The sequence below is a fragment of the Delphinus delphis genome, chromosome 1, assembly GCF_949987515.2.
Source record: "Delphinus delphis chromosome 1, mDelDel1.2, whole genome shotgun sequence".
Lineage (NCBI taxonomy): Eukaryota > Metazoa > Chordata > Mammalia > Artiodactyla > Delphinidae > Delphinus > Delphinus delphis.
In genome coordinates this window covers 14,647,844-14,660,941 of record NC_082683.1, presented here as the reverse complement: position 1 = coordinate 14,660,941, position 13,098 = coordinate 14,647,844, and the positions used below count along the sequence as shown (strand labels likewise).

General features: G+C 55.8%; 1 protein-coding gene across 3 annotated transcripts in view; it reads left to right on the top strand.

Annotated features, from left to right (window-relative positions):
- CAPZB (capping actin protein of muscle Z-line subunit beta) overlaps positions 1-13,098 on the top strand; it is a 136,565-nt gene that overhangs the window by 101,347 nt on the left and 22,120 nt on the right. For all 3 annotated transcript variants that reach the window (XM_060015397.1, XM_060015393.1, XM_060015391.1), the window contains exon 4: positions 47-160. In XM_060015397.1, coding sequence (XP_059871380.1) covers positions 47-160 — 114 coding nt within the window. The remainder of the gene's footprint in view (positions 1-46; positions 161-13,098) is intronic.

Below are 13,098 nucleotides of genomic sequence, written 5' to 3'. Positions count from 1 at the left end.
CTCACTGGAATGATTCATGTGATCTCCTTCTCCTTCTCCCCTCCAGGTCACCGTGGAGTAACAAGTATGACCCCCCTTTGGAAGATGGGGCCATGCCTTCTGCTCGGCTGAGGAAGCTGGAGGTGGAAGCCAACAATGCCTTTGACCAGTACCGAGACCTGTGAGTTACGGACTCCCTTTGCCCCGCAGCTCTTTCGATAGGTAGTTCATAGATGAAACGCGAGGCCAGGTCGTCTCCCTTAGACCTGCCACCTGGCTGGCCTAAACAGTAGAAGTTCTGAGCTCCCGCAGCAGGGCGCTGGGCCCGAGCGTGGTCATCGGGCCAGTCGTGAGAGGCTGCAGCTACCTTGCCCGGGCAGTACTCTGCATCGTGCCTCTCAGGAACAGCCAGTGCCATTGGGACAGCACCTCCCTTGTGCAAGACTCAGTGCCAGATATTTCATACACGTCATCTTAAATCCTTAAATCCTCACAAATGTGGTCACTGTTTTAGTCCCTATTTCCCAGATGAAGAAATCAAAGTTCAGAAAGATTAAGGTGTTTGTCCAAAAGGCAAGAGGCAGAGTGAGGAATCAAACCCGGCTCCGTCTGTCTCCAAAGGCCCCTCTGGTTTTCACTGCACTGCCTGCCCTGACTCTGTTCTCACCTGGAGCTCAGGGCACCTGCTTCCAGACCAGTCACCAGGGCGGGAGGAGTCGAGGTCCTTAAACAGTGGGCCTTGGGCAACCACCTCTGAGCCAGCATTTTGCTGACTCCCGAGTTTTGGGGGCCTCAGCCTGCACTTTGGGAAGTGTTTTCGCTGCACCTGCTTTCTGCTTCCATCCAGTTCCTCCACACCACCAGAAAGGGTGACCACTTAATTAATCCGCCTTGCAAGGAAAGGCTCCAAAGCAGGTTATCCTCTGAAGCGTTTTTTCTTAATCTGTAGAATCTCATTTTTAATTCAATTCTGTATTGAAAATGTAACAACACTGGAATACATGCAATGCTACCTCAGTACAGATTCAGTCATTTGGGGAGGGCGTGGCATACACTCTGCAAAGGGCCAGATAGTAAACATTTTAGGCTTTACAGGCTACACAGTCTCTATCCCTTTTTCTTTGTTCTTTCTTTTTTATGTATATTTTATCCTTTAAAAATGTAAAACCGTCTTCTTGAGGCTTGAGGTAGGTGGGAATTGGCCTTCGGTCTACAGGGTGCCCTCCCTGACCTGACCTAGGATATAGGCAAGAAAATGGAAATGAGAGAAACGAAGCATCTGAACGGCGGAAACCACTGTCTGAAAGCTGGTGTTGTTACACTTCAAGAAGGAGTTTCAGGTCTCCATCTTGCAGACAGTTGGCGTGGTTTTCCAGTTTTTAGCAGATTTGATGTAACGCATATAAAAAAGAATTTACTTTACAAGCTGGTCTGGGAGGAAAAGTGACACTTTTCAGTCTGACACACGGACAGACAAAAAGACCCACAACACACAAGCAGAAGCTCTGAGGAAACCATGAACAAATGGCCCTGAACATTTCGGTAGCTCCCGAACGGCACTGTGTGACCCAGCTTTATCTGGGGTGTCTGTCATGTACCAGTATTGTATATACGTTATCTTTAATCCTTTCAAGAACCTCTGGGGGAGATGATTTTCCCTTTTTTATATACAGATGGGGAGATTGAGGTTCCCAGGGGCCAAATGACTCACCACAGGACACAGAGGCGAAGAGCTAGGACTTGAGTCCATATTTGCCTGAAGTTTCCACAACTTATTGATTTTCACCATTAGAGTGAATTCACTGATTAAAGCGTTCTTATGTCTAGAAATGTGCCCTGTGGTAGAATAGCTCCTCTTCCAGTGATGCTGAGAGATGTCCTCGTTGCTGTCACCTCTGGTTTATTTGTAGTTGGTCTTACCTGGCCATTTGGCAAGAAGCCTATCCAGCTGCTAAATAAGAATTCCCAAGTGGAATCAGCTTCATGGGGTCATGATAATATTGATAATAAGAGAGCAGTGGTAGTAACAGCAGTTACCAGCCAGTGGCTGGGCGAGCACAGTGTTCACTGCCTCTCAGTCTCATTTGATCTTCACATCAGCCTGTGCAAGAGGATTGTCCCCATTTTACAAATGAGTTGACAGGTTTAGGGAGGTGAAGTCACTTGCCCAACTTCACACAGCCAGTAACGTATTTCGCATGTTATGGTCCAGTATGAAACCGTCCTTATCCAACTCCAGAGCCCAACAGTTATCCATCTACCTGACTGACGTTTGCGTGTTTGCTTGCCAAGCCCTGGGGCACTGGCCTTGAATATGGAGGGCCACGTCCCTGTCTGTGCGGTGCGTCCACTGTGGGAGGACGAACAATAGAGTGACGCCCGGGCCGGAAAGGAGTGGTCTGGGCAGAGGGCTGCCTGTGCCAGCGGCTCCAAGGATCAGCACGAGGCTGGTTCTGATTTCTTAGAGGCTAAACATTTGGGCTGTGATTTCCCGAATAAAGCAATGCAGACGTGTTGGTGCCCTGTGCTGCCGTTTGGGCCCAGGCCCGGGGAAGAGGCTGGTGTCGTCTCTGACTCCTTTCTCCCTCCTGTCTCGCTGGTTCACGTGTATAATGACACGTGGTCAGTCTTAGACGTGTGCCTTCTGTGGGGTCTTGACTGGCCTAACATCGTGAGCCTTTCCCCATCACCATTAAAAAGTTTTCACTGTGATCCCCCCAATCCTTACAGCAACTCTGTAGGGTAAGTGGGAGTTACCTCATTTAACAGACGATGAAACCGATGCTCAGAGAAGTCCTCCAGTGGTTAATCCGCTAGGAAATGGCAGGAGCTGGGCTCGTACCCTCGGTCTGAGTCTCTGCGCCGCCTCCTGAGAAGGCTTCCCTGCCTGGGCGAGCGTCCACTTTGAAGGTGGCGTTAAGCCTTAATGACCCGTATTTCTCTGGGGCTGTGCATGGGCCTGCACTCTCCTGTAAAGGTGAGCGGGGCTGCGGGGGCTTGGGGAGGGGGTGAAAGGACAGCTTCCTCCACCCAGTGGCGGATCTAACAGGACAAGCCAGCCCCGGAGGTTCTGGGATGGTCTGTGGAGGTGGAATCCTGGCCCAGAGAATGCCATCTGTCCCCAGCAGCATCAGTGTGCTTTTCCGTGGGGGAGGAGAGAGTACAAGGCCTGCGGGTGGCGCCCACAGAGGAGGGCAGGAGGCCCTTCATGCCCTTGTATGTGAGGGGAGGCCCGGTTCTCGCTGTCTCAGCAACCTCAGGCCACCGGGCTGGCTAGAGCTGTCATTGGGCAACCAGAGTCAGCAGTTTCAAAGCACCCTGAGTTATCAGTGTCCTGAGGACGCCCTCTCCTGAGGCCTTACGTGAGGACGAATGCAAGTCTCCTTTTTCTTTCTTTCCTTCCTTTCCCTTCCTCCTTCCCTGCCCCCTCCCTCCCAGTACCTTGCTCACCTCTGGAAGTCCCCGTCGTCAGAGTGCCCTGTGACTTGTTAGTGGCCATGTCAGTGACCTGGGCAGGGCCAGAGCCTGAGCTCTTCCCCCTGTGGTTCTGGAGCAGACGGAGATGAGCGAGGGGCTCGGAGGCCTTGAGCAGCACAGGCCAGTGGTCGCTCCAGGTTTTCTAGGGACCTGGACCAGATCGTTCCAAGGGAGGCAGGGGCAGTAGGTCATGCCTTCCTCTTTATGCTTCATCCCTGCCCCTCCGCAGTCTAGACCTCTTCCTGCAGGAAGGAAGACTCCTTTGCTGTCACCCAGTGAAGGAAGCCACAGCGCTCCTCCGTGGATTCTTCCACCTGCCTGCCTTTCACGTGGACACGTGGACGCAGGCAGCAGTTCCTCTGAGGGGAGGCTCCCCGACACTGCCTCACGTCTGCTGGCTCTGGTTGCCGAGTTGCTGCCTGAGCAGCCGGCAGGATGGCCCATGTCCTGGGCTTGCCGAGGGGTGCCGGAGCCTCGGGCAGACCCAGCCCTGCCAGAAGGAAGAGAGGGTGATTGGAAGGACGCCGCCAGGAGAGGACGGGCACACCATCGCTCCCAGGAGGGCTGGATGCGGATGGCTGCCGCTCCAGGGTGCCCTGCTCCAAAGTGGGGCTTGGCCTGTGCCCCCCGGGGGCTGAGCAGGCCCATCCCCTGTACTAGGCCCGACTTTAACTCCTCCTGACCCCCCGGTGTTTGTGAATGCTGGGGCCCTGCTGGATTGCAGAGTTAACGACTGAGTTTGGCTTGTGCTCCGGCCTCTCGACCAGTCCCCACCTCAAATGACTGAAAGCTGCCAGACTCTGGCCCTCAGGCTTAGAATTAGAACCCCTTGTTGCGGGAGCAGCTGTGCTGTAAGGAGCCTTCGGGGGCTCCTTGTTCCGCGACTCCTAGCAGGAAGGACCCTCGCCCTACACTGGGAAGGCCGCGCTGAACTCAGCTCACAGAGATTTGTTGACTTCTGAAGGGCTGCAGGTTTGACAGAAGAAAAATGGGGAAGTCCCTGGCAGTCCAGTGGTTAGGTCTCTGCGCTCTCACTGCTGAGGGCCAGGCTTCAACCCCCTGGTTGGGGAACTAAAATCTCACAAGCTGTGTGGCACAGGGAAAAAAGGAAAAGAAAACAAACAAACAAAGAGGCCTAAGGTGCTCTTTCCTGCCACGTCCTCCTCCGGCGTGGACCTCTCCCCCTCCCCAACTGTTGGCTGTGCCTTAAGACTGAACCTGCGGCCACGGTAGTGAAGACGGCTTCCTGGTTCCGCTTCCTCCTGTGCTGGTCCTGGCCCGTCAACCTTTTTCTTCCTCCTGATGTTCTCCTTAACACGATGAGTGGAAGGAGACCTCGGGGAGCGTGGAGCCAGCTGAGATGTGATCCAGGCCGGGCGAAGGGGGCTTCTCTCTGCCGTGAGAGAGAAAAGCTTCTTCCCCAGCACCCCGAGGGAAAGCCTTGGCTTCTGTCCTCGGGCTCTGGACTTTGATCCCTGGGGCTGTAAAGGTTTTGACTTTGTAGGGAATTGGGATGTGGAACTGGTGTGGTCCGAGTGAGGGGCCAGGCCAGGGACACACTGACGAACAGGCCCTCTGGCTTGCAGCTCCGGTGGGGATGTGGCCCCCCTCTCTCCTGCCTGTGCACAGCATTTCTCCATATAGCTTAAAAGTGCCGGCAGTTTGGAGCACAACTCCTTTCCCAAGGTGGGCAAGTGGCGCGTAGGGGCCCAGGGAGGTGAGCTGTGTGTTCTGCGTGATTCCTTTGAAGCCCCCCAGTTCTGGCTTCCCCCCTGCTCCTCCCAGGTCCCTGCCACGTTCTCACCATCCCACCCTCCCGTCCCTCCCACATTTACTGATTTCCTTCTTTGCCGTCACCAGTGACAGAAAGGGATTGTGGTGGTAACTTTTCCCCAAGAGAATAACTGTTAAGCAACCATTGATAGCACAGCTCTGATCTTAGATTTAAAATAGTCCATTTGCCGAAAATGCTCAGGAGATGACAGGCAGGTTTTGCTGGAGTGCTGGCGCTGGGGGAAGTCCTGATCAACTCTCCAGTCATCTGGAACGTCATCACTTCTCTCCCCGCAAGCCCTCCCACCTTGGTCGCCGACATCCAGGCTACTCTCATTCTCTGCCAAGCCCCAGGATGGTTTCCTGGCTCTAATTCATGGGCTGGCTCAGTTAGCCCCTGGGGAAGAGGGAGAGGTCGCAGAAAGGGCCTCCTCTCGGGTGGCTGGCTCACAGGGTCACTGCTGTCTTGGCAGAGTTGTCTCTGCCTTCTCAGGCCTTAATCCTGGGGTAGCTCGTCGGTCACAGAACCTCATCACGTGACCTAAGTGAGCCATCTTTCTTGAGAGAGACTTAGTAGAGGGTCAGCACTTGCAGCTGCCAGAGAAACATCTTATTTGTGGTGTGAGCCACCAGTTGGCTGCCACGAACCCCACGATCAGTGCTTTGCGTTTTCAGGTTCCCAGAGAAGATGGGAAACCTTCCCCACTCTGGCTTTCACCCTGGGTCCTCTGTCGGCCCAGGTTCTGTTGAGACCAGATGTTCTGACCGAAGGGGCTGGCACTGCTTTCTTTCAGAGATGATTGCTCCCATCTGTGCCAGGCATCTTGCCCCGCGCTCTGCGGTCCTTGGCTCTTGGCTTGCAGCAGATAATACCTTCAAACATGCGGTTGCAATTTATTGGCCTTATAAGTTAATTTTAGTGGGTGTGCAATTGATTGAAATCAAAGCTTAACGAAGGCCAGAGTCTAGCGGGTGGGGGAGCGGGGCGGGAAGGCATTTTGTGTTCTTCCTTTGCTTCGGGTCTGAGATAATCTTCAAAAGCCTTAATTAGGTTTCCTAATCAGCCCTTCTTGTCTGGAAGACGTTTACAGAGTGAAACAAGGCTGGCGTCCCTGTGGCAGCCCCAGAGCCTGCGAGCCTCTCCGGCAGCGGCCGGGCGCTGGCAGATGGGCCTTCCCGCGGCTCCCCGCCTCCTCTCCCCCGCTGGGACCGGGTCACAGTTGTGGCTGCTTCCGCTCCTTCCTTCCCTTCTCTGCGCCTCTGTCACGTGACGTTTGAGCGACACCAGCCCAGCGAAGGCAGGGCATCCGTGTTCCTGTGCGGAGAAAGTTTGTTGCCTTGGTTTCTTGGGTCCTTGAAACTCCATGTTCCCAGCTGCCGTCTCAGACCTCTCACCCTGGGCTCCCCGGGGCTGCCCCTTCCTGGGATGTGAGCATTGGGCCTGGAGAGTTTCAGTGTTTCAGTCCTGATGGGAATCGTAGGTGGCAGCGGGAGGCTTTCTGATGAAATGGAGGTAGCAGAAGTATGGGAAGCAGCTAACTGGTGGTCGGTGGGGACACCTGGCAGCAGGCACAGACACCTCCCAGCAGAAGTCACTGTGTCCGCATCAGGCTGCAGAGTGGGGGAGGGCCTGGGCTTTGAAAGAGACTTGGCCTTGATTCGCTGGTCTGCCCTTACTCACTGACTTGGGGCGAGTGGTCCGCTTTCTGGCCTCTGTTTCCTTATCTGTCAGCAAGGTGCCACTGCCCATCTTGGGGGGTGGGGGGTGGGGGTGGGTGAGGGCAGTCAGTGAGGCGCTGTTCCCAAGGCTCACCTTGCACTCATGGTGTCCACTCACACCTTCGAGTGTGACAGAATTATCCTCGCCTTGCAGCAGTGACCTGTGTGGCTGTGTTTTTATTGTGGCTGGGAGGTGGTTTCGGTGCAGACATGGCGAGGCAGCAGGCCGCGTTAGGAGGCTTCGGGTCCTGGTGGGGCTTTGCCACAGACCGCAGCAAGACCTTGAGGAAATCTGTTTCAGAAATGGAGTGAAGTAGCTCCCGTCTGCGGTGACGGGAGAGAGTACTTAGGATGGAGCCACAGATACTTCCCGAGAGCCTGCCGTGCTCTGAGCACTGCAGGTGCCATGGGGGTGGGTCAGGCAGGCCCCTTGGGCCCAGCAGGGGTGAGGAGGTACACAGGGGAAGAAGTGAACAAACGAACGAAGGACTCACACCCTTTGGTAAGTGCTGAGAAGGACCAAAAACTGGGCGCTGCATCTGTAGCAGTGGCCAGGGAGGGGCCGTGGGGTGACTGGAGCGGGCGTCCCTGTCGCAGAGGAGCATCACCAGAGCAGGCCTGGCTGGCATCTGGGACCTTGGATCTGGGAGGTTTTGTTCCATTCCCTGATAGGAGCAGTCATGACGTGGAAACTGTCGCGCAAACGCTATGGTTTGTGCAGAACTGCAGCCTCCGTGCTGGAGCCTGGAGCTGCGGTGTGTGCCAGGCAGAGGAGCTCAGCAGTAAGAGCCCTGGGCACCGAGGCTCGGGGCGGGGGGGGGGGGGCCTCCCCGGGGACAGCACTTCACACGCCGTCCCGGCCCGTCGTCGCTGGGGAATTAGGCGCACCTCGTGTGACTCCGCGGGGCGGGGTGGGGGCAGCCTTGGAAGCCTGGACCCGGTTCCCTCCCTCGGCGGCTGTGCCCTGTCTCCTTGGAATAACTCCCGGCTGCGAGCACGACTCTTCTGAGTCCTATGAGTCCTCCTAGCAAATCGTGGTAGCTCGGGTGGTCGTGGGGAGCCATGCTCAGCCGTGTGACCTGGTGGGGAGGGGCTCACTGGTGTGGCCAGGGCACAGGGGCCATGCGGAGAGGTGCTCGGGCCCTCGTCCGGCACAGGCCTGGGGTGTAGTCCTCAGCACCCGGGGCAGGGTCTGGAGGGTCCCGGGATGCGTGGGACAGCTCTGGCTGTGCGTCCTGAGAGATCCCTCCAGAAGTTGTTTGGGGGCTGGGGTGCGAGACCCTGACCCGGACTCCTCTTACTCTGGCTGCTCGGTCCTCACCGCTCCCCCGCTAGTCTGGCTGAGCGACACCTGTGGGTTGAGGTTACCCTGTGTTTCCCACCACCAGAAACAGCCAGGCCCAGTTACCTTTGGTCTCCAGAGTCAGAACCCAGCCGGGAGATGGGTGGAAGCACTGAGCAGAGTAAGCGTGAGGTGATGGAATCGTTCAGGAAAGTTCTGGGGCAGGTGAGACCTGGCCATCGGCCTGGCTGCCTGCCCCTTCACACAGGTCTGGGTGGCCCCCGCCGCGTGAACCTTTTCCCCCTTGCCCGGAGGTGGAGGGCCTCTCCCGGGTCTGAAGGTCTCCCGAGGGACCCTGCCACAGTGCCGCTTGCTACACATCCTGTGCCCCAGGGACCGCGTGGTAAAGGTGGGGAAGTCATGCCTGGCTCTCAGCTTGTCGGCAGCATAATTAGTGTTTGGGTTTCCACCTACATTATTTGTATCTTCCATGCATTTGGAGGGCCTCTGGGAACCCGCCCTGCCTGCTGTGGGCCTCCGGCTGCCAGTCGGGCCGGTGTGAGAGTGCTGGAGGCAGCTAAGGGGGAAGCCAAGGTCGCCTCAGCTGCGCTGTTTTGATGGAGTGGGAGACGCGTGGAGAGACGCCCTGTCTGCTTTGGGGTGAGTTGGGTCGAGTCGCTTCCTGCTCTCGTGGTGTAAGTTTCAGCTGCTCTGAGCCCTGCTCTGAAGCAGGGGCGTTTCCTGCGGTTCCCAGAGCCCGTGCACGCAGGGTCCAGACAGGCCACTCGTTGCCCCCCAGCCTGGAGGCCAGTGATGGTGCGTCCACGTGGGTCCCCTTCGCCAGGCTCCTGAGGCCGTGCCCAGGGTCTGCTTGCCTTGGTACGCGCTGTCTGCTTTTCATCTGCTGGAAGAAAGTTAAATGGAAAACAGGAGCATGCAGAAGACAAGCTCATTTACAAACATGATCCCCGACTCAGCATCAAGGACTCTGGTTCCTCCAGGATTCCTGGGTTCTGTCACCGCACGGCAGCCAGTCACGCTTCGGGTTATGTGGCTGCACGTGTTGGGGTGAAGCGAGGACCGGCTTCCTCCGGTGGCGGTGCTCCCTGGTGCTGCCCGGCACCCTGTGCTGCCAGGGAAGCTGCTTCGTGCGAGTATCGAGGGTGGGTGGTCCTCCAGCCGTTCAGCCAGCAGGCCTCTGCTGCCACCTTGAAGTGGAGGGCCCTCCTTCCAGAACTCCCAGTGCAGGGTTCTTGGTGTTGCTCAGACTCCTGGCCACTTGGTGTACCCCTTCCTTCCTTCCCTGACTTTCTCCTGCACTTGAGGCAGCATTGTTTACAGCAGCGTGTGTATGTGTTTGTGTGTGTGGTATGTGTGTGTGAGAGAGAGAGAGAATTTACCTAAGTCCAGCCCCACAGGCTAAACCAGGGCCATGAGAACAGGACGTGGCTCTGGGGCAGCCAGCTCCCCAGTTCTCAGCTGTGTGACTTGGGTGCATTCCTTTCGCTCTCTGGGTTTCCACCATCTTAACTGTAGAATAATGTATGCAAAGCCCCTGACACAGAATGGGTTCTCAAAAACGGCAGCTCTTGGGTGATGGTGATGGCAACTCCAGAAGGCCTTGACCGTCCACATCCTCCCGGGTGGGCAGTGTGTTCACGGGTAGCCCGGAGAGGCAGAGGATGCTCACGGGTGGCATGCAGTGCGGACGGTGTGGTCAGGTGCCAGGCCAGCTCGGCGGCCCCTGCAGCAGAACCATTGTTTCCAGAGAGGCCTTCATTATTCCTCTTTAAGTAAAAAAATAAAAACCTCGTAAAGCGAGGCTGTAAAGCGCCGCAGCCACGGTCCAGATGTGCACGTCTGAGTGCAACTGGCATTGAAGTCGCGCCTGCCTAAGCCGATCGGCATGTTTGCTATGGGGACTGTTGCACCTGTGTGTGCTGGAAGGAGTGTCTGCAGAATACCTGTCCCGTGTCCGTGGGCAGATTCTGGGACACGTTCCAAAAACCATGGTGGAAACGGCTGTCACTGGAGGTGTGTAAGCAAAGTTTTGGTCAACTTAAGATGTTGGGAATCTGCACTGTGGCGCTCAGAGTCTGCCTCACACCGGCCCTCATGCGACCACCTGATCCTGGAGTGTCAGAGCTGGGAGAGACCCCAGTGAACCTCGGGTCCAATGTTTTCATCTTGCAAATGAGAAAACCACATTGGTGCCGCACAGATATCCGTTGCCTTCCTCTTGGCTTAGTTTAATGAAGCCCACACTCCAGCACCTAAGGGCGTGGCCTTGTGCTGGCCCCCCCCACCCACCACCGACTGGTCTGGGTCTGGGGGTGACTGCCTGTCCTCCAAATCGCAGGTGTCATCGCGCTGCCAGAGATCCACGTCCGCTCCGGCCTCCTGCCCAGTCCCGGGAAGGCTGCCCAGCCCACTTCCGGCTAAAGGAGCACGTCTGAATGAACCCTGCTCCCAGCAGATCTGTGCTGGCTGTGGCTCTTTTGTGGGGGTCATGGCATGTGACTCATTACCTGTTGGGGCCTCTGTATCAGAGCCACAAGTCCAGCTATTCTCCCAGGAGGCGATTTGATGGGAAAGAGGGAGGGCCAGCCTCCAAGCCGATTCCAGTCCCGGCTTCCCTGTTACATGCGCAGCCCCACGTTGGCCAAGCCTGGTTACAGCCCAGATTCCTGAAACAAGTTTCCATCCTGGTCTCCACGCACACCTCAGCCTCAAACACTCCATAAAGCTTTAGGAGCCCAACTAGGTTTTGGGTTTTGTTTTTTTTTTTTTCCTTTTGTGAAGTAGGTCATTTTGAGTATGAAGTATTATGTTTTCCCTTTTGTCTCCTCCTCCCCAGCAGTCCTGAGGTTGGAGAGTTATGGTCATAGAATCTGTATGCATGACGCTGGTCAAGTGGAGGAGTGCATTTCAGGGGGAAACGACATAGCTCTCTGGGAAAATAGAGTCACTGACACCCCAGGCTTTTCGCTGATCCAGGTTCAGGGTCTAACTCGCCCAGGAGCTTCAGTGTGATTGGCTGTGTGGGGCAATAGCCAGCCCACCTGAGGGGCTTGCCTGTGGCTCCTGGCTTATCCAGCGCAGTGCCCTGGTGACCTGGTCTTTTGAAGTTGATGAAACCTGGTTGTGGTCAACATGCTGTTTTTCAGATGGTGGGACTTAACGGAGCCAATCCAGGTGCCCCCATCTCCTTAATGCCAGCTGTCTGAATTCTCTGCAGTTCCATTTGCCTTAAAAAAATATTAATCTGCTGGGAAGCTCTTGAAAGCCACCAACCGTGGAGCCGATGGCGCTTGGTTGAAAGAGTTCACTCTTGGGTGGACGTCAGAGCAGCGTTTTCCTCTCGTTCCCGGGTTGGTCTGGGTCGGTCTGTCGGTTCCCCTACTGATGCTCCTGGAACTCTGAAAGGCCCCACTGTTGCCTGGTTCGACTTTCCAAGCCGGCTTCTCTGCAGCGTCCCCACAGACTGTCCCTGTGTCCCTGTGGCTAACAGGTCATTCGCCGTCCTCACCGTGTGTGTGGATTTCAGCCCTCACTCCCTGAAGGTACCAGGGCTAATAAAAGCCCAGGGGTTTCGTCTTTGGGCGTCCACGTTTTAAAGATGTTCCCCGAGCTGCCCCCTTGACCAGAGACCTCTGGGCCTCCCCTTTTGTGCCCAGCGCGGCTGGGCCATGGCAGTGGTCCTGGGACCGTCCTCCCTCCCTGCCCTGTGGAGGAGGGGCAGAGCACAGGCCGGCCGGGTGAACCCCTCAGCCGCCTGCTTGCAGCGCCAGGCCACTCTTGATGCCTCGCTCATGCTGCCGTGTGCAGCCCGAGAGCGAGTCGCCAGGGATGGCAGAGCCCCCTTATTGAAATAGCATGTTAGCATTTAAACAATATTAATACTATTTGACTCATTAAATATACAAAGGCCAGCTAAAGTGCTTCCATGTGTGTGCTGTTAGTTCTGGCGGGCGACTCCTCAGATGGCTTTATGTGGTTTCAGACAACATTTTAGCACATTCTTAAAATACCCACAAAAGCCTTTATGTAAAAACTCATAAATGTGAACCACATAAAAATTATTTTTTTTCCCGTTTCATGTCATTATGATCAAAGTACAGTAGGTAAGAATAAATTTCCAAAAACTTGTTGAGGTCCCTCTTTAATTAACGCTTCACGCGCAGAGCAGGGCCATAAACCGTGGGACGGGGTCTGTCAGTGCCCCGTGGCCACTCTGCCACAGAGGCTGGCCTTCTGGGCGATTCTGAGCCGGCCCTTTCTCATCACGCGTCCTCCAGTCCCTTTGTCCTGGAACATCGGGTTGAGACTCGCAGCCGTGCGCGTCCCCAGAGGCCCCTTTAGGTGAATGGAATGTGGGTCCGCTCTGGCGCTGCTGCCCTCGTCTCTTTACTGAAGGTCCGATCGCCTGTAAGTTAGGGGAGTACCCAACGGGACACTCTCCCAGCTATGAAACCAATTACGGAGCTCACGTGGCTCCGTGGAAGGGTGCTCGTGATCCCGGCCAAGTGAGGAGAGCCGAGCCCAGCCCCGTCCCCTTGCTGTGCCTACAGTTACATAAAAGTAAGCGTCTGGACAGAGACCGGAGGGGAATTTGGAAAAATGAGATTTATGGGATAAGCTGATTTATGGTGTTGTGGGCTAAATTGTAAACTTCCTTCTTTTAAAATAATGTTCTTCTAATAATTTTTTTAATTTGGGGGAAGAATAGTAACCCACGTGAGCATCAGAGTCGAGCTTGCATTTTTACCTCCTTTGTCTCCAACATTTTGTAACGTTGGACCTGGTCAGTGTGGCCCACAAGGGAAGCTGAGGATGCCAGGGAGGAGCTGCCCGGAGCGGAGCCGGGC